This window comes from Prunus persica, chromosome G6, assembly GCF_000346465.2.
Source record: "Prunus persica cultivar Lovell chromosome G6, Prunus_persica_NCBIv2, whole genome shotgun sequence".
In the NCBI taxonomy this organism is placed as follows: Eukaryota; Viridiplantae; Streptophyta; class Magnoliopsida; order Rosales; family Rosaceae; genus Prunus; species Prunus persica.
This window is the reverse complement of record NC_034014.1, coordinates 6,398,052-6,425,734: the sequence shown is the minus strand read 5'-3', so window position 1 is coordinate 6,425,734 and position 27,683 is coordinate 6,398,052. Positions and strand designations below refer to the sequence as shown.

General features: G+C 37.2%; 5 protein-coding genes across 8 annotated transcripts; 4 read left to right on the top strand and 1 right to left on the bottom strand.

Annotated features, from left to right (window-relative positions):
• LOC18774458 (ABC transporter A family member 2) lies at positions 1,808–8,563 on the top strand. The gene is made up of 16 exons (XM_020566509.1): positions 1,808–2,638; positions 3,682–3,913; positions 4,012–4,181; positions 4,312–4,497; positions 4,639–4,734; positions 4,815–5,015; positions 5,116–5,275; positions 5,359–5,585; positions 5,834–5,951; positions 6,045–6,121; positions 6,281–6,370; positions 6,592–6,735; positions 7,053–7,358; positions 7,442–7,522; positions 7,848–8,024; positions 8,145–8,563. Exons 1-16 carry the CDS (start codon positions 2,270–2,272, stop codon positions 8,409–8,411), a joined length of 2,901 nt encoding a protein of 966 aa, XP_020422098.1. The 5' UTR covers positions 1,808–2,269; the 3' UTR covers positions 8,412–8,563.
• On the top strand, positions 8,906–10,393 carry LOC18772734 (F-box protein At1g30790). The gene has a single exon (XM_020566695.1). It carries the CDS (start codon positions 8,943–8,945, stop codon positions 10,131–10,133), a length of 1,191 nt encoding a protein of 396 aa, XP_020422284.1. The 5' UTR covers positions 8,906–8,942; the 3' UTR covers positions 10,134–10,393.
• On the top strand, positions 11,028–13,002 carry LOC18772630 (tRNA-splicing endonuclease subunit Sen2-1). 2 transcript variants are annotated; one of them, XM_007205724.2, is made up of 2 exons: positions 11,028–11,535; positions 12,117–13,002. In XM_007205724.2, the coding sequence occupies exon 2, from the start codon at positions 12,123–12,125 to the stop codon at positions 12,861–12,863; it is 741 nt and encodes a 246-aa protein (XP_007205786.1). In that variant the 5' UTR covers positions 11,028–11,535; positions 12,117–12,122; the 3' UTR covers positions 12,864–13,002. The 2 variants fall into 2 exon arrangements, with proteins under 2 accessions (XP_007205786.1, XP_020421224.1); XM_020565635.1 differs by having other exon boundaries at positions 11,031–11,509.
• On the bottom strand, positions 13,060–16,404 carry LOC18771978 (tetraspanin-3). The gene is made up of 2 exons (XM_007205614.2): positions 15,529–16,404; positions 13,060–13,585 (listed from the first exon to the last, which is right to left on the bottom strand). Exons 1-2 carry the CDS (start codon positions 16,039–16,041, stop codon positions 13,241–13,243), a joined length of 858 nt encoding a protein of 285 aa, XP_007205676.1. The 5' UTR covers positions 16,042–16,404; the 3' UTR covers positions 13,060–13,240.
• Positions 20,301–26,422, top strand: LOC18774298 (interactor of constitutive active ROPs 3). Of its 3 annotated transcripts, none has more exons than XM_007204915.2 (5): positions 20,301–20,672; positions 21,849–21,956; positions 23,405–23,594; positions 24,326–26,021; positions 26,120–26,422. In XM_007204915.2, the coding sequence occupies exons 2-4, from the start codon at positions 21,937–21,939 to the stop codon at positions 26,003–26,005; spliced, it is 1,890 nt and encodes a 629-aa protein (XP_007204977.1). In that variant the 5' UTR covers positions 20,301–20,672; positions 21,849–21,936; the 3' UTR covers positions 26,006–26,021; positions 26,120–26,422. The 3 variants fall into 3 exon arrangements, with proteins under 3 accessions (XP_007204977.1, XP_020421937.1, XP_020421938.1); XM_020566348.1 differs by having other exon boundaries at positions 20,442–20,667; XM_020566349.1 differs by lacking the exon at positions 20,301–20,672 and adding an exon at positions 20,764–21,632.

Below are 27,683 nucleotides of genomic sequence, written 5' to 3'. Positions count from 1 at the left end.
TGGTCAAAGAATCACATATACACACAATGGTGAAAAATACGTCATTCAATGGAGAGATTATAAAATATTACGATAATACAGTTACGTGATATATTTTAATTTTACACACATATTATAATATAAGTAGATATTTATAGATATTATTTTTGAAATGAGGAAAAATAAACCCTATCATCCACTTATATTATAACACATGTATAAAATGTACCACGTAATTATACTATCGTAGTATTCTATAATTCTCCATTCAATAAATTGACCTTCCAAAAAATAATAAAAGTCTTAGAGATAAGTTGTTTTAAATCACATTACTTTTTTTTATTAACCATTAAATTTCATTTTAACACTAATTTCTCTCAACATGAGAACTGGACAAATTCTTTATTTTATTTTACTTAGGTTACTCTTGATCTAGTAGAGACGGTGTGAGTCCGTAACTTAGAGGATTAGAGCATGTGGCTATGAACCACATTGTGTGGAATTCAAATCCCATCTCGCCCACAATTGATGACGGTTTTATTAAAATTATATACTTTTAAATGGTAAGGAGTAAAGAGTCATTTCGGTAATAATATACTTTGTATCATCTATATATATAAAGCAAAAGACAGAGAATGGTGAAACATTCAAAATACCAGAAAATGCTCTTAGTTAATGCAAACATTAAGAATTGAAATTATTAATTAAATGAGGATAATATGGTAAATTCACAATTTTTCGTATTAAACAAATTAAAATTAAAAAAAATTCAAATAATGGGTCCTATTTTTATGGAACACAAATATCCATTATCTTTTTTAATTTTAAAATAAATTTAAATTTTTTTTATAAAAAACCTCTCGCATGCGCGAAAGCGCGTGCAGAGAGGCTAGTTATTACTTAAGTTCCAAGTAACTGGTTTTTGTGCTCCACGTAATACTTCTGTACTTTTTTTTTTAGTAAATTTAGGTTTTAGCCACAAAAAAACTTTCACTTTTGGAAAAAGTCAAAGCTTTTTCAAAATAGACAGAAAAACCTCTCAACTTTTAAATAAAAGACATACAAATGTAAATGATGCCTTAGGAAATCCAAAAATAAATAGGGCAATTTTGTCCATTTTAGCTTCTTTTAAAAAATTTCTCTCTCCTTTGGGTTTTTCCAAATTCTCCCTTTTTTTTTCTTTGATTGCTGCCGCAGTTATCGTCACATAGCGTCGTCTACCGTTACGAATTTTACAATGACACTTCTGCCCTCAAGAATGGTAGAGTGAATTGAACAAAGCTCCTAATTTCATGGCAACACAAATGGAATTAACTAATCAATTCGTAAAACATTTTGTAATACAAGGTTTCTTACGCTTAAAATAATTTAAAATTTGACCAATTAACTTTTGGTCTAATGGTATTTCTCTTCACAACATTAAAAGATGTTTTAAATTCGAAATCCCAAATACATTGATAACAAAAAGAAAATTCCAATAATATTATTTGTATTTTCATTTGTTTAAAATAAATTTGTTTTCGCTTAAACATTTCATCACTCATATGATATATATATAGGGGCGGAATTATTCATAGGCCTCTTTGACTGTGAAGAGTATAATATAGATTGCACAAAAAATCCCACAAACTCTACTTCCGCCACTGTATATATAAAATTAAGGAAAATGCTAGGGAGATCAACTTTAGATACCAATTTGTGTACCAACTTTCTAATAGAGTGTGAGACCCATTGTATTGGTGGGCTCCACCTCTATTAGAGAGTTAATACACAAGTTGGTATCTAAAGTTGGTCTCCCTAACATGACCCTAAAATTAATAAATAAAAACATTTGATCACCCAAGGGGTTAATGACCTATTCAGCACATAACCAACACGAAAGGTCAAATAATTTACCCAAAAAAACACAAAAGATCAATTTTGAAAAAAACAAGATAATAATGTTAACAATAATAAAAAACAGCGCGAAATATCACCAACATTTCTCAGGCGCCTTTCCCAACACCAAACAATCTTACAACATTTGGCAGAAAGTCTCCGTCCTTCCCGGTGAGACGAACTTCCTCGTCCTAAAACAAGCTGAGCACAGTGGCAAATCCGTAAATTCAACCTAAACCCAAGGCTGATTTGGGAATTCACCATCACCTCCCAAAACTCAACGCGTAAAACCGCGCCCTCTTAAACAGAACTGAACCAGTCCACTGAAAATCAGTATAAAGCATAAAACTTCTCCCAATCCTCCCACACAAACTCTCAATTCAAAAGTCCACAGCAAAAGCTCAGAGAAGCCATGGCTTTACGCAGCGGTTTTCCGCTGCTGCACCAGCAATTCAAGGCTCTGTTCAGGAAGAACCTCCTGCTCTCATGGCGGAACAAGAGGGCTACATTTCTCCAGCTCTTCTCGTCCTTCATCTTCATCTTCCTCATCTTCTGCATCCAGAAGGCGATCGAGGCTCGAAACGCGTCGTCCACGGCGTACAAGAGCGTCGCCGATCCTCCATCTCTGGTTTCGCTGCCGATCCCACCGTGCGAGGACAAGTACTACATCAAAACGCCGTGCTTTGACTTCGTGTGGAGCGGAGATGGGAGCGCTAGAATTCAGAGAATCGTCAGTGCTATCATGGATAATAATCCCGGCAGGCCCATTCCTCCGAACAAGGTAAGGAGGGATTTGGATTATTGCTGTGTAGAGCTTGGTGTTGTGTTTGGTTGTCGAGAAAATGGGGGAGAAAGTGTTCGGGGCCGTTTTTCTTGTTCTTTTGATTCTGTTTTGTTTGTTTTACTTTGGGAAATGATAACCGTTCGCATTACTTAGCCACGTCAGCAATGTGGTCTTCGTTGGATTTAGACTAAAGGCATATAATTTGTTTGTTTTTACCATAGGCTAAGAATTTTTTACCGAAGGCATATACTTTTTTTAACCAAAGGCACACGACCCATTTCTGCGAATTGATTTTGTTACAGCATCATTTAAGTATATATGTAGCATGCATAATACTGATTTTGGTGATGGATTGTGTTGCCTGAGCTTGGGATATGAGGGATCTGGGTGATGACAAATTGCTGGCATTGGCTTTTCAGATTTTAGAGGATATATGCTTTACTTGATGCACATGTAAGAATGAAAAGCCAATGCCACCTAGTGCAGAGCTGTTGATTACTCAATCCTCCGTGTAAAACCCCAACAAAGATAAATGATACGCCCTTTTGACCTGATAACCTTTTAAGACTAAACAATGCAAAAATGCCTTAGAAACCTTGTCTGATATGACCTTTGGACCTGATTAACTTTCAAGCATAAGCATAGATGCAACAAAACCTCATTAAAACTAAGAAGGCTTGATTATATTCATATTCAGTTATGAATTTTTGTTTATATTTTGAATATGGTGACATTTGATATCTTAAGATTGAATTGTTACCATCATTGAGAATCAAAATTTTGGGGTTTGGTTGTTGAAAAATTGAGGCTAAAAGGGGGGAAAGGGGGAGAATAAATTCAAAATGTTAAATCTCATTGATTTATGCTTCACTTAAATAGGTTGGTTCACTGAGTTGCGTTAAGTTTCTTTCTTTTGCATTGTTTGTTACTGTTAGGGTGCTTTTGGTTCATGGGAAATGGGGCTTGGGTAAGGGAAATCACAATTAGGTGTGAGAAAGTCTGAATAACAAATATCATGTAATAACTTTTTATTTCTGCAGGTCAAATCGTTTAGAACAACAGCTGAAGTGGATGCATGGCTGTATAGTAATCCAATGTATTGCCCAGGAGCATTGCATTTTTCGGAAAGAAACGCCACTGTTATTAGCTATGGCATACAGACTAATTCTACTCCTGTTGCAAAACGAGGGCAATATGAAGATCCCACTTTCAAATTTCAAATTCCGCTTCAGATTGCAGCGGAGCGTGAAATTGCTCGGTCTCTGATTGGAGGTATTAGGCTTTGTTTCTTATAGTCCTGTGTTACTTGCAGAAAGTTTACTTGCATGATTATCACCCTGACCTTAGCTCTCATATAATGACATGTTCAGTTCCAAATTTTAGCTGGGTTGTTGCGTTCAAGGAATTTGCACACCCTGCAATGGAGCTTTTCTCTGCATTGGATACAGTAGGACCAACCTTTTTTCTTGCAACTGCCATGTTTGGTTTTGTGTTTCAAATGACTTCTTTGATCACAGAGAAAGAACTAAAGCTTCGACAGGTGATGGCTTTAAGCTGCTTAAAGATAATGCATAACACTGTCCAGTTAAACGGCTATTACTATTACTAGCCTTGCTGTTCTTTTGCAGAATCAATTAATTATCTGGTGTTTTATTTGTTTCGCCAAGCAGGCAATGACAATGATGGGTCTTTATGATACTGCATACTGGTTCTCATGGCTCACATGGGAGGGAATCATTACACTACTCTCATCACTTTTCATCGTTCTTTTCGGAATGATGTTTCAGTTTGATTTTTTCCTAAAGAACAATTTTGCGGTCTTGTTCCTTGTCTTCTTTCTTTTCCAACTCAATATGGTAAAGACTTTTTCTTGCAAGTTTGCAGTTACTTTTTTTTAATTCATTCTAATTCTTTCTGATTTATGTTTTTAAATAAGCCTCTTGGTTTTATCATAAGTTCATAACCTCTGATCCGTCCTCTCTAACATTTCATGCCAGCTAGGTTTTGCTTTTATGTTGTCGGCCTTCATAAGCAAGTCATCTTCATCCACAACTGTGGGTTTCTCTATATTTATTGTTGGTTTTATGACCCAGGCAAGATTCCTCAGTTCAAGATTTATATATTAGGGATTGTTGGTTCAATGGTACTAACAAAATCCATTTTGTCATTGCAGCTTGTTACGGCATTTGGATTTCCCTATTCTGATAGCATCTCCAAAACCTTTCAAAGCCTCTGGTCATTATTCCCACCTAATCTTCTTGCCATAGCTCTACAGATACTCGCTGGTGCAACATCCACTCCTCAAGATATTGGGGTTAGCTGGAGTAGAAGAACAAAGTGTGCACCAAATGATGATGACTGTGTTATAACAATTGTATGTAACACATTGATCCTCAAACTCAAAACATTTATGATAGGTTATTAGTCATTTTGATTAGTTCGTAATTATAATATTCTGATTTGAACTTTTATAGAATGACATTTATATATGGCTGGTGGCCACATTCTTCCTCTGGTTTGTATTGGCTATCTACTTCGATAATATCATCCCAAACGTATCTGGTGTGAGAAAATCAGTGTTTTACTTTTTGAAGCCTGGGTACTGGATAGGGAAAGGTGGAAACAAAGTAGAAGGTAAAAATAAGACTGGAATGCAGATTGTGTGTGAGTTTACCTTGTTGGATTTTACTTAATGCTTTTTTTCCTCTTTTTCATAGAGGGTGGCATTTGCAGTTGCATAGGTTCAGTTCCACCACAGGAGCAACTTACTCCAGATGATGAAGATGTCCTTGAAGAGGAGAACATTGTAAAACAACAAACTAGGGAAGGCATAATTGATCCAAACATTGCAGTTCAGATACGTGGCCTTGTAAAGACATATCCTGGGACCACAAATATTGGTTGCTGTAGATGCACGAGGACTTCACCTTACCATGCCCTCAAGGTAAAGAACCTTTTCTGACTTTTAGTTCTCAGTGAAAGTTGAGAGATTAAAAGGACTTCTCCTTCAATCACTTAGCCGCCTAGAGGAATATACCCCTCTAAGCTAAAATGATTGATATTTCATGATTTTCATCAGCTGTCATTAATATTATAACACTTGAGACAAAAAGTATAATGCAGACACAGCATATATGTTCAGGTTTGTTTTTAATTAATAATAACAATGGATTTCTTTTGAACAAGCTTCAGGGTTTATGGGTGAACTTTTCCAAGGATCAGTTATTTTGTTTACTTGGACCCAATGGAGCTGGGAAAACCACGGCAATTAATTGTCTGACTGGCATCACACCGGTGACTGGCGGAGATGGTAATAGTATCATTATTTTTGAGTTCATGAATAAAAAAATTCCCTGATGAAATCACTATGGATATGATAAATTGTGAACTGTCTTGATAACAGCATTGATTTATGGATATTCTGCCCAAAGCTCTGTTGGCATGGCAAAAATTAGAAAAATGATTGGAGTTTGTCCGCAGGTGATCTGCTCTCCCGCCCTACACACATACACACACATATGAGCATGTACATGAATGTCTGTACTTCAAGAGTATGCAAGTTACGTAGTTTTCATCGTGGTGCTTCAACTCATTGATAAATTTAGAGTTAACCTGTCCATATGTTGCCTATGTTCACAGTTTGACATTCTGTGGGATGCATTGTCTGGGCAAGAGCACCTCCACCTGTTCGCTAGTATTAAAGGCCTATCCCCAGCTTCAATCAAATCAGTATGTGCTATGCTAATTATTCAAGGAGTAATTCTTCCCTCTCACTGGTTGTATACCACTGATGATAGGGCAGAAAACTTCCTATTGCATGCTTTCTACTTTGCAAATGTTTGAACTCCGGGCATTATAATCTTTCATTTTTGTCCCCATGCTTTGTGAGCTCAAGCTAGCAGAAAAACTGTTTGTTCACGTATAAGATGAATGCTCCTTCTCAAATGTAGGTTGCTAAGAAGTCCTTGGCAGAGGTGAGGCTCACTGAGGCAGCCAAAATGAGAGCTGGGAGTTACAGTGGAGGAATGAAACGTCGCCTGAGTTTTGCAATAGCCCTTATTGGTGATCCAAAGTTAGTCATCTTGGATGAACCGGTATGGAAATTATAAAATTTTCCCTGTATTCGTAGTAAAAATAATTTATTAAAATATGAGGAAGATCATTATGTTGCATTACTATGAAGAATAACATGGGTGCTTATATGGGATACCAAGACATAAATCTGCTATGAAGATTAGCCTTGAATTAAGCTAATCAGACAATAAGCCTCAAATTCAGCTACATGCCTAATAATCAGAACTTTGTTTAAGCTACAAATCAGCCATTGAACTAAATGACCAATAATCAGCCTATGCCAACGAGAGAGTAAATCTAGACGCTCTGTTTATGTGTTTTAGTTTATGATCTGCAGACAACTGGTATGGATCCAATAACTAGAAGACATGTATGGGACATCATAGAGGATGCCAAAAAAGGGCGGGCAATTGTCCTAACCACTCACTCAATGGAAGAAGCTGACATTTTAAGTGACAGGATTGGAATAATGGCAAAGGGTAAGCTCCGTTGCATTGGAACTTCAATCAGGCTGAAGTCACGGTTTGGGACTGGTTTTATTGCTAATGTAAGCTTCACTGGAAGCACCAATGGACAAAGTCCTCCAAACAGTGATGCAGTTGCTACTCCTCACCATGAGGCAGTGAAGCAGTTCTTTAAACATGTATGATAATTTCGAAAGTGATTTAAACATTTTTTTTTAACGCATACAAAGGTTAATTTCTAACATGGGAAATGTTTGGACAGCATTTGGATGTTTTACCAAAAGAAGAGAACAAATCCTTTCTGACTTTTGTTATTCCTCACGACAGAGAGGGGCTTTTGAAGGTAATCATTTCACTTTCTAGTATATCTTTTATAGCAACTTCTTCTTTTCAAGGTAATTACAGTTGTTTTTATACTGAAACTTGATACAAGAAGGATGGCACAATGTCTAATTCTCGTAGGTTGTGGCTAATAAAATGAATTTGAAAACTCTCATGTTGCTCTATTTGCAGGAGACGGAAGATGTTATGTTGAAACCAATAAATTTGATTATTCGATAATAAAATCGTGTAATGCAGCTTATGTTTTTCGTTTCGGTAACTTGAAGGACACATGTAATTGCCAAGATGGTATACGTGTTTTCACATATTTTGTAAATCTTCTGCAGAATTTTTTTGCTGAGCTTCAAGACAGACAAAGTGAATTCGGTATATCAGACATCCAACTTGGTCTTACAACTCTAGAGGAAGTTTTCTTGAATATTGCAAGGCAGGCAGAGCTAGAAACTGCCACAGCTGAGGGGAGGTTGGTCACTCTCACTTTAACATCAGGAGCCCCAGTCGAGGTAACCTCAATTTCTCTCTTTATATCATTCTGTAGCGAGATACATAAGCAACGGCTATTAAATTATGTGTAATTTCATGTTTTCTTGTTTTTCTCTTATTGTATCTCAATGATTATGCAGATACCAGTCGGAGCTAGGTTTGTGGGGATTCCAGGTACAGAATCTGCAGAGAATCCAAGAGGGATTATGGTAGAAGTTTACTGGGAGCAAGATGATTCCGGTGCCCTCTGCATATCTGGCCACTCACCTGAAACTCCAATACCTCCTAATGTTGAACCAATGCCTTCTTCGGCTGCAACCTCACGCAGAAACTCGATACACCGGTCACGACCAGTTCATGGAATTATCATTCACCCCAATCAAATCAATAGCACAAGTCCTCATTGATTCTGTTTGTTATTAAGATACCAGAGGCACATAACTTTTGTACATTTACTTAGTACCCCACTGGAAGCACATAGCCATTTACAGTTCCTTAAATAATCTATTCAGAAATTTTACAGAAGTTTGCAATTTATTGAGAATCTTGTTACACACACTACATTGCTTGTTTCTTTATGTATGTTTTGTTCTTGAAGTATAGGCCAGTACCCCAATTATAATAAGAAAATTTCAAAATCTAGAAGCAGCCCTTAAATTTTTAATTGGTTAGGTGACCTGTTGGCCATTTTTTCTTTTCTTAGAAAACAAATGGAAAGTTCATGTTGTCTTTCTAAAGTCAACCAAGAAACCAAAGGCAGCTTAGTCAACATATGACGATGAATTCAAACTTGGAACTTTTGTCCATTATTAAAGACCCTTGACATTTTGGCCGTCTTCAGATTACACAATGACCCTTACATGTTCTATTAGCCAACTGCCTCTACAAAACTAGTTGTGATTTATACGAATAATATCCCGGGGAAGTCGCAGAGATCCATGGAGTCTGGTTCAGAGCTCCCAAGCGAAGTTATATGCTTTCAGATACTTGCCAGGCTGCCGGTCAAGTCCCTCATGCGCTTCAAATGCGTTTGCAAGTCATGGTCCTCTCTCAACCGCAACCCTTCCTTTGTCAATGCCCATCGAAACTTCCACCGGAACAACCACACTCAGCTCCTCCTCACCACCTGGGATGAAGCCAAGCTGCAGCAGACCTTCTTCTCCATACAAATCAAACAAGGAAGTCCAACGCTCGTCACCCGCCTTCTTAACCTTCCAACACCACCAACCAAGAATGGTGAACGTCTATACAATGCACTGAGTGTCAATGGCTTAGTCTGTCTTTACCTTTCTGACAAAGTGTTTCCCAATCGAACCGACCACAACCATCCCGTTCGAATACTCAACCCATGCACCCGAGAGTCTATAATTCTTCCTCATGATTCACCTGCATACAGCGCCATCCACCTTGCACACCACTTCGGGTTCAGTCCTCGTACGAACGAGTATAAGGTTCTTCAAGTGAAAAGGTTTCAGCCTCTAAATTCTATAGAGGATATGAGCTTCATGTTCAAGATTTTCAAACTAGGTACAAGTTCATGGAGGAGAATAGAGGTAGACCTTAATGATGTCCCTTTTGATCTGCTCAAGTGCCAGTTTGACAGGAGAAGTGTGTGCGCTCATGGAGCCATACATTGGATGCACGCGTCAACGCAGAACATTATAGCGGTTTTCGACCTTGAAGACGAGAGATTCACAGCCATCCCACTTCCTGAAGATTATAACTATGGCATCCATGGCATCAACAATACCCTTGGGGACATAGTTGAACTGGATGGATGTTTGGCTCTAATAGGAGACAGGCACCTGATGCAACAGAACATGATGGAGTTATGGATTTTGAGGGACTACGAAAACCAGGTTTGGGTTAAGGAGACTATAACTTTTCCTTTTTATTGGGGGGACTTAGGGTACCCTGTCCCTTTATATACGATTCACACCGGTGAGCTACTTTTGCAATCTTCAAGATTGCTTAGGCAGGATCCTGCGCAAGTGAAAGTGTTCTTTTACAACATGGAGAGTAAAAGTTTCAGAAGTGAAATTGTTTCGCCACGGTTGAGACTCTCAGATCATCTTCGGTTGAAGTTGCTTGTTGGTTGTGGTGGTGATAGCATTGTCCCCTTAAGATGAGAGATGGCCTAATTGCATCATCTAATTCTAAGCTTCAATTCAATGGTTGGTTATCTTCTAGAAATTTTGAAATTTCAACTTGGTGATGTTTTACCTTCACACTATTTGTCATGTTACTCTCCTTTTGCTCTACTTCTTCATTTCAATGGTTGGTTTGCAGGGTGTAGGGCAGTGATTGTGGAAACAAAAAAAGGAGTAACCATTACAGTAATACAAAAGTTAAATAGATGAATAATAGAAAAATACTTGTTCATCGGTCATCCTTTCTACTTGCCAACCCAATTTGAAGTACATCTTCTCTTGTTTTGGATAAGAGCCAAAGCAAAAAAGCGTAGTAACTATGTATTGACACTGACAAGGAATATAAAATCACAGAGTAAATGTTTGTTTTCTTGTTTTACTCTTCAAAGTTTTAAACAAATGCCTAAAACAAAGCAGATTTAGTCTCAGTCTGTCTTACTCTTGGCTTCCTTGTGATAAAAACCATGAACTTTTTTGATTTCCCATCCACCATCTGCCCCTACAAAATTATCAACTTTTAGACTTGTACGGAAGGATAATAATATTATCCTAAGATCAATACATGGAAGCAGGTGCGGATCAAGAGCTCCCCAGCTAAATACTATTCACTAATTAAAACATAACTACTCATTAAAGTAATTAAAAAAATGACATTCGGAGTACGATGTTTAAACAGTATAGCCGCACGGCTATACTGATAAAATTATTTATAGCGTTATAGCCTGGTTTAAAATATTCTATTTACGCCGCTCGGCTATACCGTTAAAATATTCTATTGATAAAGTATAGCCGAGCGGCTATAGGTTTAAAATACTCTATTCAAAGACTATAGCCGACCGGCTATACCTTTAAAATATTCTATTTATAGAGTATAGCCGCCCGGCTATACGGTTAAAATATTCTAATGTTTAATAAATAAAACTAATAATTGAAGAACAAAAAAACACCTAACAGCGAACTCCCACAGCAACCCCAAATCCGCCGGCCACCAAAACTCCCACCGACCTAATCTCGTCAGCCACCGGCAACCCCCTCTCCTTCTGGCTGCCGGCAAAGCCTCCTTTTTTCTACCTCTGTCCCCAAACATCCATCTCCCTTGATTTCTCTGCTTCACGCTCGATCTCCCTCTCTCTTTCAAAGAAGAAGCCAGAAGAGCAGGGAAAGGAGATAGGTCTGGATTCAGAATCAAGTGGGAGAGAGAGAGAGAGAGAGAGAGAGAGAGAGAGAAAGGGAAAATGGTAACAGGAGAATTGCAAAACGGCTGCGTTTAAAACGGTTCCACCATCCTCCTCAGTCACTCCTCCGTCTACCTTGCAGGCTTGCAGGCGCTCCATAGCTCCACAGCTGCACAAACGGTTCTACGTCTACTCTTCTTTTTCTTGTAATTTAACTTGTCATTCTATTTCTACATTCTAATTTGCTGATTCAGAAATTAGGGGTGTAGGGATTCAGTTAATGTCTAATTTCTGATTGTACATAAATGCCTAATTTCCTGTTGTTGTTGGCTTATAATTTTGGGGCTTGCTGGCTTGAAAAGATACAACCAGAAAATACATTAGTGAAAAACTCTGATTGCATAGAAGATCTAATAAATATTCCAAACTCTATCAGAATTTTTTTTCCCCTTCTTTGTGCTGAGGGGAAAACACTATTCTAAACACTGTCACTTCTAAGTCTCTGTCTCTATTTCTTTTTCTCTATGTTTTTCAATAATATTTGGTAAATTGATATTATTGTAGCATGGGTTCAATTAAGAACACAGCATCCTTATTTTGTAGGTTGATATTTAGGGTGATTGTTTGGTGCATTGAGCATTACTTGTAAATTGAGTCTGGATATCCTCTAGATGTCTTCAATATTTCCTAAAACATATGTAACTTGAGGAAAACAAAAGGTGGGTTTCTTTTGTTACAGTAGTTTCTGTTGTATGTTCTAATTTCTAACTGTTTGATCTTGTTGTAGGATTAAATGGCGCGTAAATGGAAAGCGAAAGGCGCAGAAGCTAAAGCTCTTGCAGATCCCATGTCAAAGATAGTGTTGCAGCTTCAGTCTTCTCTAATCCAATCAGATGCTCGAGGAATCTTGTGTGGGTGTAGTGTACTTCTTGCTGCGGAAGAAGAACAAGCTCATCTCCTTGGCCGTGCCTACTTTGGCGACCGTGTTATTAACGCCGAGAAGGATAAGCGGTGGTTTCAGTTGGATATGGAAGAGGCATTTTTCCTATGCTATTCTCTCAAATGCCTCAAGATAGTGGGTGAAGATAAACGCCCAAAGGATGTTCAAGAGCTCTGGCAGTACATGAAATCCAAAAAAGCAGCTTTCCCTGATTTTTACAAGGCTTATTCTCATCTTCGACTGAAAAATTGGGTTGTAAGGCCCGGATTTAAATATGGTGCAGACTTTGTTGCCTACCGTCACCATCCGAATTTGGTCCATTCTGATTATGCTGTGCTTGTGTCATCAGAAGGAGATGGTGAAGCAAATGGGCGATTGAGGGTGTGGTCTGATATTCATGGCACCTTAAGGCTTTGTTTAGGTGTTGTAAAGACATTGCTAGTTCTTAGTATTAGTAAAAATGGTCATGATGCTGCCTCCCCATCATGTTTGGAGAACTATACGGTTGACGAGCGCACGGTTTCAAGATGGGTTCCAGAACAAGGCCGCGAGGATGATACATCAGTTGATGTTGAATCACAAAGATCACAGTAGTTGAAAGTGGAACTAGCTCAGTGATGGCACAGAATCCTATTTCTCATTTTACAAATTCCATGAGCATGTTGCAGGTTAACTGTTTCATATCTAGGGAATTTTTAATCTAGAGTTGATTTTCTGCATTTTCAACGTAAAATCTATTTTCTTGTTGCAAAATGACATCTTTTGTTTTTTCTCTCAAGTAGATAGATGATTAATACAGAGAAAATAAAGTGCCGATAATTCACATATACAGCCAACTTATGAAAAATCAAGCCAAAGTCATGATGTTCACTTGTCTAATACAAATAAGCCCTAGTGCAATCCCGAAAAACCTTTAAGATACATGTTTCACACAGTTTAGTTTCCGAGTATCAGATTCTCTACCATTATAACTAGAGTTGGAAGGCACTAGGTTGTGATTTTGTCATCCGAGCCTCCCCATAGGGTTCATCGTTGTCAATCCGACGATTGTTTCGGAATGCTGCACAGCCAATCACATAGAAGATAACTAGGATGATTAATACAACAATGTTGATCACGGAGACCTTCCTCCAGCTCTTCTTAAGGCTGGCCAGAACACCAGCTTTGCAAGAGTTACAGGAATAGCATAGTTGCCGTTGGTCGTTGTTCCACAGTGCGCAGTCAGGATTGGTCCCCATCATACCTCCTCCAGTTTCCCAAGTCGTCTCATTCACATAAGTATAGCCACATTCTGTAGGGGGCTTGCAGCAGCCAGACTGTGGACCAAATGGGAAAACAACATTGGTATTTTAGTCATCATATCAATACAAATACATTGCCCTTTGTGGGCAAGTTAAGGCCCCCCCTTTCCCTCAGTTCTGTCAATCTATAGAAATTGCAGAACCTGCTTCCTGATAAAAATGCTATCTGGTAAGCATAAATGGTACCCTAGCTTTTGGAGCAACAAAGGATAAGCATGAATTATATAAGAAAAGAAACAAGAAAATACTGACCAAAAAGCTTGAAATGTTGAAAACAAAAGAATTTTTCACTTAATTAACCCTATTGATTAATTACACCACCTTGGCAACAGGATCTAGCTCAGTGAAAAAGGGTCATAACTTGCATACTAGTGGTCCCAAGTTCAAACTCTCATAACACCTTGGTAGTGTGTGTGTGAAAGAAATTCCCTCTCCCTCTTCCTAACTTCGGCCACACACAAAAAAAAAAAAAAAAAAATTACACCACCTTCGAGTTACATATATGACCTTTCAAAGCATGAATTTACATACAAAATTCAACTTGAGGCTGATCATCACCAACTAAAGTTATAGGCTTCCAATGCCCTTTTTTGAATAATTTATATTGCGAATATTGTTTTGTGGAACTATATTATTTTTGGCAAATAATATATAATAATGAGTTAAAAGTTGTACTTATTTATTCATAGAAAATTTGTTCCTTCTTTCCCAAGTGATTTTAAAATGGATGGTCCAACATGTGAAGAAAGCATGGAACATGGGTTAGGCCATGCATCAATATCTGGAAAACTGAATTCTTTGCACCTATAATTTGGACTTGACGTTCTTTACAGCAATAATGTAGACTTGTCGACAAAGAAAAATACACATAAGAAAATGAACCCAAAAAAGATTTGGGCAAGAATTCCAAGTTTGTTCCAAGCCTGTAATGATTATTTCTTCCTATCTCTAACAGGGAAAGCAGACAAAAATGAGAAAGGGATATACCACCTAAAAGAAATTCTGTTACGATAAAGCAGAAAAGGCCACCATCCAATCCAATGCTCCCAAAAGACAACATTCTTTCTGAAAAAATATTTATTCAAAAGATTTTGATCTAAAGACAAACAACCTAAGGCTAAATAATTGTAAAGGGTGATACGATGACTGTTAACATGTATATTGATGACAAATTATGAAAATATTGGGAGAAAATAGAAAAAGGTTCATGAGTGTTTATCAAGGGATTACATTTCTTAATTGAGCAAACAAATTAATCTAAGATGATTATATAGGCCTACAAAGTTGGGCGGACAATGAGTTACTAAACACCAGTGGTCTCACGTTCGAACCCCCGTTTTAATTTTTTTTATAAAATAATTAGATAAGGACAGTGTACAAGTGGGAGTATTTTGGTTCTATGTTGGTGGGGTTTTCCGTCATTATTAAGAAAAACATAAATAAAACAAAAGAGGGCCAACAAGAGGCAATTTTCCCATTGGTGCAAGAACCACATATTAAGGGGGGCTCCTACCTCAAACCCCACCCATGCTTGTCATATTGGCTGTACCCATGTGCCATAACCTTCCTAAGCAAATATGAAAAATCTAACAAAACTTAAACTGGATCTACCACTAAATCAAAAATTAATCTTCTTCGACTTTTTTTTAATGGCAATATTCTAAACTACTCTAATTCATGAAAATTGGGTGAACTCGGATGCCGGGTTCTTCCCGGCCCCTCTAAAATCTAAACCACAAAAATCAGAACATAACAAAAAATTCCCAATTCAAAACCCAAGCACTAAAGTGATCAGATTAAGTTGCGCTATATGAACACAACCCAAAATAAAATTCCTAATGAAACCCAATTCTTCTTTTCAAGCTTCTTTTTTTTTTTCCTTATTGTTCAGAAAGAAAAAAAAAATCCATGGCTGTAAATAAAATGAAACAAACATGAAAACAAATGTAAGTACATACCTGAACAGAGCTGAGCTTTCTGTTGTAAAACATGTCAGCAGTCTGGGGCACACCACTCACAGTCCTCCCCATCTTCTGGCAAACCTTGGAGTCTCTAACACAAGAGGCAATCTTTCTCCAGTTGCTGTCCTTAGCTACATGCTCCTCCAGCCAGCCGGAATAGTCCCCCAGATAATATTCCACATATGCCCTGTTCGTCACAGGCCTGCCTGATCCTTTGTCTGTGACAGCATATGCGAAGATGATGAAGCCAATCAGAGCTGCTATGATGAAGAACATGACGAACAGGTAAACCCACATGAGGAAAGTGTTCCTGTAGCAGGCTCCTGCAAACCCAGCTAGGGAAACCACCATGATCGAGACCCCGATGATGATGAGCGGCCATTGGAGGAACTTGAGGCAGTCTGTGTTGTTGGCTCTGCTGCTCAGCCATATGCCCCCTCCAAGGATTGGGATTGAGAGGAGGAAAGTAGCGAAATTTAGTAGCCCAATCAAGTGGTTGCTGAACCTCATGATCTTGGTTTCTTTTTTTCTTTTCCGGGTTGTTGTTTTTCTTGGAAGATTTGAAGATTTGCTTCTTCTTCTTCCTCTGCTTTCTGCTTTCTGCTTTCTGCTTTCTGCTGTTGCTGCTGTTCTGATAACTTAAAGTTGGAGTTTTGATTAGGGGTTGAGTGAGATGTGGGTGTTATTTTATAATGGAGGTTTTGGTTGTTTCGAGAGTGAAAAATGTAGAAAAAAAAATTATGTGAAACAGAGATAGCAGTGTTTGGTGTTCTCCGTCAATCACAGACTACCACGCGCTGTAAGAAATTGCCATAATTACTGTCCCTGCCAATCACAGACTACCACGCGCTATGAGAAATGAGATAAGTTTATCTGACATAACTGGCCATATGTTTTGAATTTGTCTTGTTACTTAAAAGTGCGCATTGGGGGCAAAATGGGAAAATCATTACGTGCAATTGAGGAACTAATGTGTTGACTATGTGGGTAGACAGGCAAGATATGGTTACTATGTGAAGATATTGATTTGTAATTTGTTTATTCAATTGGGTTTTCTGCTGTTGACAATGACTTCCAATTTAATTCAGCCAAAAAAGAAGAATTTCAAAATACATAATAATGACTTTTATGTAATCATATAAAGACGGAAGATATTTTAAGCATTTCATGTGTGCATGAAGCTCAAAGTTTGCTTCTTAATAAAATATTCTATAGATTATGGAACTAGTGGTTGTCTGTCCAGGTGAGCCCGAACTTCGTGGGTCAAGATTGGGATTGGTTTCATATCATTATATATGAATTTACGAGTCGTTTTATGATGAGGATGTTATACATGAACTATAGATGTAGATTTTTATATTAGCTACATGCAGTGACGGAGCTATTTCTAGACTTGGAGTGGCCCTGGCTCCCCTATACTTTTATCCTTCTTTTATTATATTATATATAATATATAGAATTTGTAATAAACAACTTATAATTTAAGTTAAAATTTCCTCTAAAACAAATTAGACATGAGTCAACTAGAAATATTTAGCTCTAAACATGTAATTATTGAATACTTAGGTGTTTTATATATTTGTATTTTCTATTTCGGCCCTCCCAACTTTACAATTCTAACTCCGCCCCTGGCCACATGATTCATTTAAAGGGTCCACATATGACATCCTCATTATAGAATTTTGCATGAATTTCAGACATGTAGAGATTGGATTGGGTTTTCAAAAGTACCAAGGCCACTAGATTTTTACTCTTCAAAAAGCAATGTTCTATGATATGATGAGTTAATTACAATTTTGAAAACACGGCATAACTTGAAAACCCTCTCTCTCCTCTGTCCCATCTCTTTTAAATCCTACATCTCCAATTGCGAAACTCAAAATGTCTATCTGCCTCTTATCCTATCTTATTATGAAATCACACGCTTCTTACTTCTAAATCATGATTCACTGCTCATTTCTACTTTCCCTCTAATTTAGTTAATCACTTTCAAATCATAGATCCTAAAGGTGTGATTCTTTGTGACAATATAATAAAACATCTTTAAAATTGACCCAATTTACCGTGAACAATATCAAGTTAATTACAACAAAATTTATGATATTATTAAGAATTTGAAGCTTAAATGATTATGAGCAGTTACTCTTACATTTAAGGTCATGTGATCAAATCACCCTCTCTCAATACCACATATAAAACAAAAAATTATTGATAACCATTAAAATATCCAAAATATCTTAACCTCAAGTGTAAACACCTACCCAAAGAAAAGGCGAGCTCCCCAAATGGCAAGCTCCCAATATCCCCCAAATACTAGTGTGATAGAGACTAGTGGATCCCAGCACAAGATATGCATCATTACCTGCATGTCGATTGAAGATAAAGCCAGCACATTTTAAGATTTTATTTTCACTTATGTTATTCATCCTCTCTCTGAATCTTATATCCTCATTTTCATTCTCACTCTTATTTTTTTCTATACACTATCACAAAAAATAAAAACTAAAAATTAAAATCAAAATGATTATCAAACGGATTCTAAATAATTAATAAAAATAATTTTGGGCTGAAAAATGTGGAGGGTTGTTTTTCACATGTCAGAGTGATGCCAACTTGTGCACTTAACTTACACAGCAAGTTCTTCTGGCCCCCAAAAAAAAAAAAAAGTACACAGCAAGTGGCTGGAAAGGAGGGAGAAGGTATGAATGCCATACGATTATGAACCTAGAATATTAAAAAGTTAAAAGACTTGGAAATTGGAATATGCAAGAGAGAAGGGGAAGGGGCCCAAAAGAAGGAACGTTATAGCCGTTCTTGAATGACATCTGGAATATGCAAAGCCGAAAGTACCTAGAAAGTTTTCATAAAAATAAAATAAAAACCTATAAAGAAACTACCAAGTTAGTCGGTGCTACGCGATAAAAGTTCTCTGACTTTTTGGTCAAACTTATCTGTAAATTTATGGGTTATTATTAATCTCTGAATTTAGACTCGATTTATATTTGAGTATCTTAATTTTTAAAATGGTTTCTCTAGTCCTTTAATTTTAGTTTAATTAAGACAAATAGTTCTGCTGTCAATTTTGTTAACTTTTCTGTTAAATACAGAGGCAAAATGGTATTTTTATATCAAAAATTATTAAAATATGAATTAAAAAATTAAAATTAAACTCTCTCTCTCCCTCTATATCCCGATTTCTACTCCCCAAAATTTTTTTAAAAAAATTTTTTTTATTTGATTTTCTTTTATTGTTATTTTAAAAATATGATTTTTCATTCATTTTTTTTGTTTTAATATAAAAATATCATTTTGCCTCTGCATTTAACAGAAAAAGTTAACAAAATTGACAGTATAACCATTTTTTCAAACAAAACTAAAATTAGAGGACCACGGGAGCCATTTTAAAAATTGAGGTACTCAAATGCAAATCGAGTCAAAATTCAGGAACTAATAAAACCATTAACCCTAAATTTTTGCATCCATTAAAATGATTTTTATTTTTTTTTTCATTCTAGGGAGTGGGGGGATGGGAGAGTAATATATTTCGTTGCTTCAAGATTATCTCTTATGTGAATCAATTTTAGATCTACTTTGGAAGGAAAGAAATGAGAGAATTTGGCTCACTTTTCCACTATGGTGCCATTGCCATCTATTAAAATGTTTGATTGCATTAATTTTGACAAGAATTGATACTTTTTCGTATCATTAATTATCTAACCAATAGTTCAAAATTAATTGGATCGGATCTTAAACCATGTCGGATTAAATTGGATCTGGGTGGCCAAGTAATAAAAAGGTCAATAAGCCCCAAAAAGAAAATACAATCACTAGGCTGAAAGGCCCAACAACCCATAAGGAAGCCCAAGACCAACCAAGAACCTGACCCTTCTTTCTTGTTAGGCCACACCAGGAGAGCCCAAGGCCCCTCTCGGCGCCAATTATCATGCCAGGAAAAAGTCACATTGCCAACCCCAAATTTAAAATAAATAAATAAAAAGAGTACATTTTAAATATAAAAAAAGAAATAGAAAATGACCAATTCAATTCTTTATTTCACATGGTACCCAATTTCCATACTTGATTTAGAAAATATTTCTTGGCAAAATGCAGTATGTAGCCCCACTTTTCTGTTCGGGAGTGCATTTTTTTCTTTTCGAATTGATATCTCATTTCATTAAAACGCCAAATAGGCAAGTGTATAAAGCACAAACCAATGGCACAATAGAACTGTAACACAACTGGGAAAGAACATCGAAATTCAAATCAAGTCTAGAACAAAGTTCGCACACCCAGGTCACCACAATAACAAAAAAACTAAAAATAAAACAACACACATAGTCTAGTGGCCCCACCCTAAATACAATTAGAGCCCAAAAATAAGAATACAACAAAAAGAGCGTACAATCAAAAGCGTTTCTGACAATTTTTGGTAGAAAAGTTTAGAAGTGCTTATGTGTCATAGAAGTGCTTTATAGAGAAGCACCTATCATGTGCTTCTTTAGGAAGCTCTTCCAAGTATTTTTTTAGGGAGTATTTCGATTTTTTCATAAAATTTCAACGTCTTTATAATAAAAGCGCTTTTACTAAAAAAACTTATAAGCAGAAATGCTGGGTAGAGAAGCAGTTCAAAACAAGTCCAAATCAAATATGAAAACTTGTAAAATTGTAAAATTGCATAAAGTCGAGCTATAAAATTTGAAAAAAAAATAGTTTTTAATTGTATATATGTTTTATATTTTTCCTTCACCTGCTCTCTTTTTTTCTTCAATTTCTCGGCTTGTCATTGAAATTTGAAAAAAAAAACTGAGGTGAGGTGAGGAGACGGATAATAATAATATATCCAATTCGGACGTAAAAGTCGAATTAAATTCAGTTTTATGATCCTTTCTCAATATACGACAAATAGTCCTCCCCTGTTTTTTCTGCGTACATGCCTCTCCGCTCCACCTCCAACAGTCCACTCCTCCACTCTCCAAAAGTCTGAAGCCTGAACAAACAAAGCAAAGCCTTTCTCATATACAGAGACTGCAGAGAGCGCCTCGAAAACGGCAACAACAAAACTTAGAAGAAGGACAGTCCTCATATTCTGCTTCTTGCATTTACAATATACTTCATTATCTCCCACAAGCTCACCAAGTAAGGTTGACCCATTTCTCTTTATGTCTCCATTTTTTTGTTTTTTGTTTTTATTTTGTAATTTTCTGTGAACTTTCCCAAATATTCTGCTCTTGGTTGTCTGCTGCGAAAATGTGGGGATACAGAGGAAACAGAACAGAACTATCCCATTACCATGCATTTTCAAGCATTTTGCTTCTGATGTCCCAATGGGTTTTCTTTTTCTTTTCTTTTCCTACATTTTCTTGGCAACCAAACAGGGTTAGTTCCGTTTTTGGTTTATTTTCATCTTTTACAGTTTTTTCAAAACTTTTTTTTTTTGTAGTCTCAAGGATAATGATGTTTCTTTTGAACTTCTTTTTGGCTGAAATCTGAGTATATAAAAAGAAGCTCCTCTGCTAAGTGATACAATACAATGCAGCTCTTCTTTTCTGGCTGAAGAGCTTCAGCATTTGCAGGCTTTTTGTCTTTTGCAGACTTTGAAAAGCAAAATCGAATCTCACAAAGTTGTTCCATACAATCTACTTTCCCTTTCCCTCTTCCAAAGAGGCCGTTGATTCAATTTCTTCAGCTACATTACCTGCTTTATTCTGCAGATTCTGATTCCATGGTTTATTTTATTTTATCTCTTTTGGGTTTATGCTGTCTCCAGATCTGTTTCTATTTGTTTGTTTCTAGGGAAAATAATGATACCCTTCCGAGAAAATAGTATTTTCTTCGAAAATCAAGAATTAGTGGGGGGTTTCAACTCACATAATACATTACCAAAAAGCTTTGAGCAGTTTTGAGAAAACCATTTTGTGTTCTTCCATTTTTAAACTAGTGCCCTCATTTCACGGCGGAACTGGTGGAGGGAACTTTTTCTCCTTAATACGAAACTGCCCTCGTTTGGGAGCGAAATTAGCTGACTATGTTCCTTGTTAGGAAAGGGGTATTTGTGTAATTTGGTCGGCTAGCTGTGATTACAATGATGGGTCTTAATCATGGTTAGACCCCGTGGGGCTGTGGTATCAAGCATTAAATTGTTTTGTTGAGATACTATTTTTGATCTTTTGGTTTGGAACGTTGAATTTATGTTTGGCACATCTTTGCCATAATGGTTCCTTTGTGATGATAAGGAGCACATGTCCTTCATGAAACCCATTTATTTCTTTTACATTAAAACATTGGATACCCTTGTGATTTTATCTCAACTGTTTCAGGTCTTGTGGGTCGCAGGCACTCAAGTAGTGAAGCTTAAATTAGTTCAATCTCATTCTCACCTTTGTTCCTAGAAAAGGGCAGTTGAATATGCAGACCCCAAAAGCAAGGTAACTTCACTTGCTCTCTTTTATGATTGGTATCTTCTCCTCCGAGGAGCTTGTTCGTATGAGGGGTTGTTTTGTTTTTTGAGGCAACAGGTAATGCTGTGTACTTTTCATTATTGCTGTATAATCTAATGAAACTAATAATGGTGAAGGATACATTTCCAGAAGTGCCCACTGATGCTGCGAGAAATTGACGTTGTTGTTAGCTCTTTTGCATGCATTTATATTTCTTTATTGCGAGGAGCCTCTCCTTTAATTTTTATAAACTCAACTCTTTACATCTGGTTTTGAGTTTGTCCTATTTCTGTGGAACATCATACTTGTATCATGTATTCCATTTCCGTTTACCAATCTATTTGTGGCACTTCGACTGCTGATAGTAGTGGACTGGTTTTGTGGTAAGGGCCTTGGTAGCAATATCTATCGATCATATCAGCATCAAAATAAAGATTTAGCAACTTGTCGTCTCCTCTGCCTTTGAGGTTAAGCCGGGGCCTCTTGGCAGCTATCAAAGGAACGTAGCGGACCCCATGAACCAATTAAGTGACTTTAGTTGCATAATCTCACGAGCACATTAGATTGAGGACTTATTGGTTTGGCAATTTGATTATATGGCAAAGGAATTTTATCATTAGTTGGTATCAGCATCATTATTTACAACTTAGCTTACAAAAGAGAGGGATTATATCACTGTGTTGCATTTGTTTGTAATTTTCTGTGTTGGCCTGTGTTTATTATGTGGAATCTTTTTATTACTAAAGGTCATTGCTGGAAACGTTTTCCTGGTGGTTTTCTTTGTGTCAGTGCGTATACTACTTATGTTTGTGTGGGATCTTTCCATTACTGCAGCTGATTGGAATTGTGGACTTGCAACAATTATGATTCTCGAAAGTTCGAATTTTTTTAGGTCATTTGTTTGAGAGTGGATAAAAACTGGATAAAATTGTTTTATGATATGAATATTGTAAATCTTGGTAAATTGTTTTAAGCAACCAAACTGTTCATATCAAGTGGAATTATATTAGTTGCACGGAATATGGATCTTAGTTATACTGCAAATCGGCAAACAGTACCCCCCAAAACGTTCCATACTGGGAAAGTTGTTTCTTTCCAGTAAATATGGCATCCCTCTTCATATTGTATCAACCTTACTCATTTTATTATTTTATCCTCCATTAAATATTTTGGTAGAGACTTGCTCCTAAGTTCTAAATATGTTGCCAAGGTTTGCACAATGGGCTAGTCCATTTATCCACCAGCCACTGTAGGATATAAGTCAAATGTCTGTATTCTAGGATGAAATCTTGCAATGTACATAACCTGTGTTTTTCATGAAATAAAGCACAAGTTCATCGATCTGAGAGATACTATTTTGAATTCCTTTCGAATTCCCAGAACCTTGTGATAGTTGACCTGATCTTCATTTGATTCATTTATTAATTTTCTATCAGGAGTGGCTCCTCTGAAGTGCCTCAAAGGGTCTCTCCACCTCAAAGGGTCTCCCCTCGAGTTGCTCGCCAACTCAGGCCAACTGCATTGGAGACTGATTCTGCATCTACTTCAAGTCAAGCTAGAAGAATATCTAAAGACAAAAGCCCAAAAGTGAATGAGCGGAGATCACCCAGAAGTCCATTGCCTGAGGTACTTTTGAACGGATTCCATGGATCCTTCTGTTTCACAATATATAGAATGCTGTATAACCACAAGAGTGTACTGTAAGGATAGTCTAAACCCGGGGTTTTATACTTTATATGTGCTAGAAGCTTCATAAATGCTTTAGTTGCAAGAGAACCTGTTTGGATTTTGAATAGACATAATTATATGAGTTTGCTTTCTGGTTGGATTTTTTTCTCTTTCTTATAACTTTGTGAGAAATGGCAACATATTTTTAGGCATCATATTTTTCTTTAACTTTTTTCCTTTCTGTTTAAAAATATTGAAGCTGGAGGCCTTTGTTTCTTCTTTATTAATTTTTAGTGTCATACGCCAACATAAATTATGATGATATGGAAGGAACATTTTGGATGTAGAGGCGGCAGAGAAGCTTCTCATTTCTGAAGAGAAAACCCTGTTCTGCCTAATCTATAAATGCAGGCCCATTACAGTACATGTAACATTTAATATGTTTCTTCAGTTATTCTTCCTTTACAATTAAAACATATTCATGGTTTTTGTTAGCTCAGTTCTTCATCATGTTATAAAAGGTCTTTCTTCATCTTGTCTTTGCTCAAATGCCATCCTTACTTGGGTACCTTTTCCTCATGTGTCACAGCTGTGAGATTTGCTAGTAAAAATGTTTGTATTGCATACGTTGTATACTTGTTATGTGATGTAGAAAAGGTTCTAAAAATTCATCTATATTTTTGACCCAGAAGAAGGGCTCTAGTAGAATATCTGAATTGGAATCTCAGATTTCTCAGCTCCAGGAAGATCTGAAAAAGGCAAAGGACCAGTTGCAATCTTCTGAATCATGCAAGGAAAAAGCTCAGCAAGATGCTGAGGAGTCCAAGAAGCAATTACTGTCCTTGTCTTCAAAGCTCGAAGAATCCCAGCTGCAGCTTCCGGAGCTTTCTCTTTCTGAGGAAGCTCGTGTTATCAAGCTTCACAAGATATCACAAGAAAAAGATCGAGCATGGCAGGTCGAGCTTGAGGCTGTGCGGAAGCAGCACTCAGTTGACTCAACTGCCTTGGCATCTGCCATTGGTGAGATTGAGAGTCTTAAGGTGCAGCTTGAATCGCTAGCTGCATCCGAGGCTGAGCAGACAAAGCATGCAGAATCAGCAAATGCCGAGCTCCAAAGCTTGAAAGGAAACTTGGCAGAAACACTTTCTCTTTTGGAGAACATGAAGAACCAATTAAAGGACAGTAAGGAATCAGAAGCTCACGCACAAGCACTGGTTGGTGAAACCCTACTGCAGTTGGAATCTGCAAGAACAACAGTGGAGGCACTCAGGTTAGATGGCATGAAATCAACAGAAGCTTACAACTCCATTGCTTCAGAGTTAGATCAGTCAAAGGCGCATATAAATTTACTAGAAGAACTTGTTAGCAAACTCAAGGCTGACCTAATTATTGCAAGCGGCAATGTTTCGCAAAATCAGACTGGTGAACATGACCCTCAGCAGGAATTTGGAGAAAAGCGAGAGACTGGGGAATCAAACCAGACTGAGGCAGAGCTTCACACCTTGAAGTCTGAAGTAAAACGGCTAAGATCTACTCTTGAAACCGCTGAGACCAAATACCATGAAGAACAAACTCAGAGCACAGTGCAGCTAAGAAGTGCTAATGAACTGGTGGAACAGATAAAATTTACATCTAGTCAGAGAGAGGGGGAACTGGAGGCAGAACTGAAGAAAACCAAAGCTGAAATTGAAGAGTTGAAGGCACACCTGATGGATAAGGAAACTGAACTGCAATGCATTTCAGAGGAAAATGAGGGGCTGAATTCCAAACTTGTGAAGAGCCTGTCATGCCAGAGAGAGTATGAACTGGAAAAGGAATTGAAAGAACTGAAAGGGCATGTTGCAGATTTGAAGGCTCATTTAATGGATAAGGAAACAGAACTACAGAGTATATCTGAAGAGAATGACATGCTGAGATTGGAAATCAACAAAATCCAAATGGACAAGAGTAAAGTAAACAATGAGGTAGTGGCTGAAGTAGAGGCAGCAAGGTGTGCGGAGCGAGAGGCTCTCACGAAGCTTGGGATTGTGATGGAGGAGGCAGATAAGAGCAACAAGAGGGTAGCAAGGGTGGCTGAACAGCTGGAGGCAGCTCAAGCCGCCAATGCAGAAATGGAGGCAGAACTGAGAAGGCTAAAAGTGCAGTCCGACCAGTGGAGGAAGGCTGCTGAAGCAGCTGCAGCCATGCTTTCAGCCGGAAATAATGGCAAGCTCATGGACAGAACTGCATCTTTGGACAGCAGCTTTAATCATGTTACTGGGAAGTTTGGCTCACCTTACTCTGAAGATATGGATGATGATTTACTGAAGAAGAAAAATGGGAACATGCTAAAGAAGATTGGAGTCTTTTGGAAGAAGCCGCAGAAATAGAAATGCCACCGGACAGGTTGATACTTTTAGTTTTGCTTACATCCATCAACTTTATGGTTTTTTCATCTTGCAATTACTTGTAATCTAACTACATTTTTATTTTTCTTCTGACAGATGTTATGGTTTTGGGAGAAGAGCTAATCCAGTTGGTTTAAAGTTGGCAATCTACTAAGCTTCTATTACTAGTGCAGTGGCAGCAATGCATGGATTATTTTGGTTATTCCTTTTTACCCAGAAGAGAGTTTATATTTATGAATTTTCTCCTATATGAAAAAATTGAGCTTTGCTGCCATGAGTTATGGAAGGTATATATGTATGTATTAGTTAAGGACAAATATTACTGTTATGGGAGACATTATTTACTTATTAAAATATCTGGGTTGGCCACTTCCCCTTCGTATTGAGCTGTTTGCTTAATTCCTTTGTTAATTGTTGATTGGAAATTTCCTCTTTATTATTATCTGCGTTGATTAAAGTGATGATGTGCCAAATTCCTTTCTTTCTGCTCTATTTAAAGTGTCATGGTGCATTCTTACCACTAATGAGGCTTCAACCCCAGAGAAGCTGAAACTTCCTACCCAAATTAAGTGTCCCTCATTTCATAATTTTTATTTTTATGGAAGGTTATTTCGTAAAATCTCATTAGCTCTTTAATTTGATGATTCTTTTCATTTTCAGTTTAAATAAACCAAGCGAGCGGGTGCCCCGTCTTTTTTTTTTCTTTTTTAAAACAAAGAGAAACTTCGTATTGTGTCATGTCATTTCAAATTTATTGTTCTCTTCTGTTTTTTTTCCTTATGGAGAAGAAAATTACCACGCATATCTCCTAGGCTCCCAACATTCGTTCTATGATAACAAGTTTTAGCTATCACAATAGAAAGAAACTGGCAAGTTGCAATAACTGAAAAGAAGAAAAAAAATGTTTGGAAACTTCTCATTATACAAAGGGTACCAACAAATACAATACTGTTATAAAAATAACCTGGAATATGTATGAATATTGAGCTGCACGTAAAGTAGATGAGACACAACATTTACGAGGTTCGGCTATGCCTACGTCCTCGGAGAGTAGCAGCAGTAACTTTTTCACTATATAAAATAATAGGGCTACAACTTTAGAGTTTACAATATGTGAGGCTCACTGAATTTTCTCTCTCTTTCCTCTTCTATCTTTCCTCCTCTTTTTCCTCTTCTTTCCTCTTCTCTTTTTCCTTTCTTCTTTTCTCCTCTCTTTTCTCTTCTCCCCTTTCTTTCTTTTCTCCGTTGGTCACACTCCCCTTTACAATTGGTATGCCTATTTATAGGCTAATGTTTAGGCAAAATACAGGGAAGGGAAGGTTCCTGGAAGATGCAAGGAAACTTCCTGAATTGATAAATACAGGAAAGGAAAGTTCCTGGAAGATGCAAGGAAACTTCCTGAATTGATAAATACAGGGAAGGGAAAGTTCCTGGAAGATGCAAGGAAACTTCCTCTGTGGGCTCCACCTTCAAACTTTTACAACACTCCCCCTTGGAGACCACAAATGATATGGAATATGCCTCGTTAAAAACCTTGCCAGTAAAAACCCAGTGGGACAAAAACTGGTCGAAGGGAAAAAGAGTACATAATCACGTGTAACACAAAATTCTGTGTATATTGACGCGCGTGCGACACTGCCTCGTTAAAACCTTGCCAGGA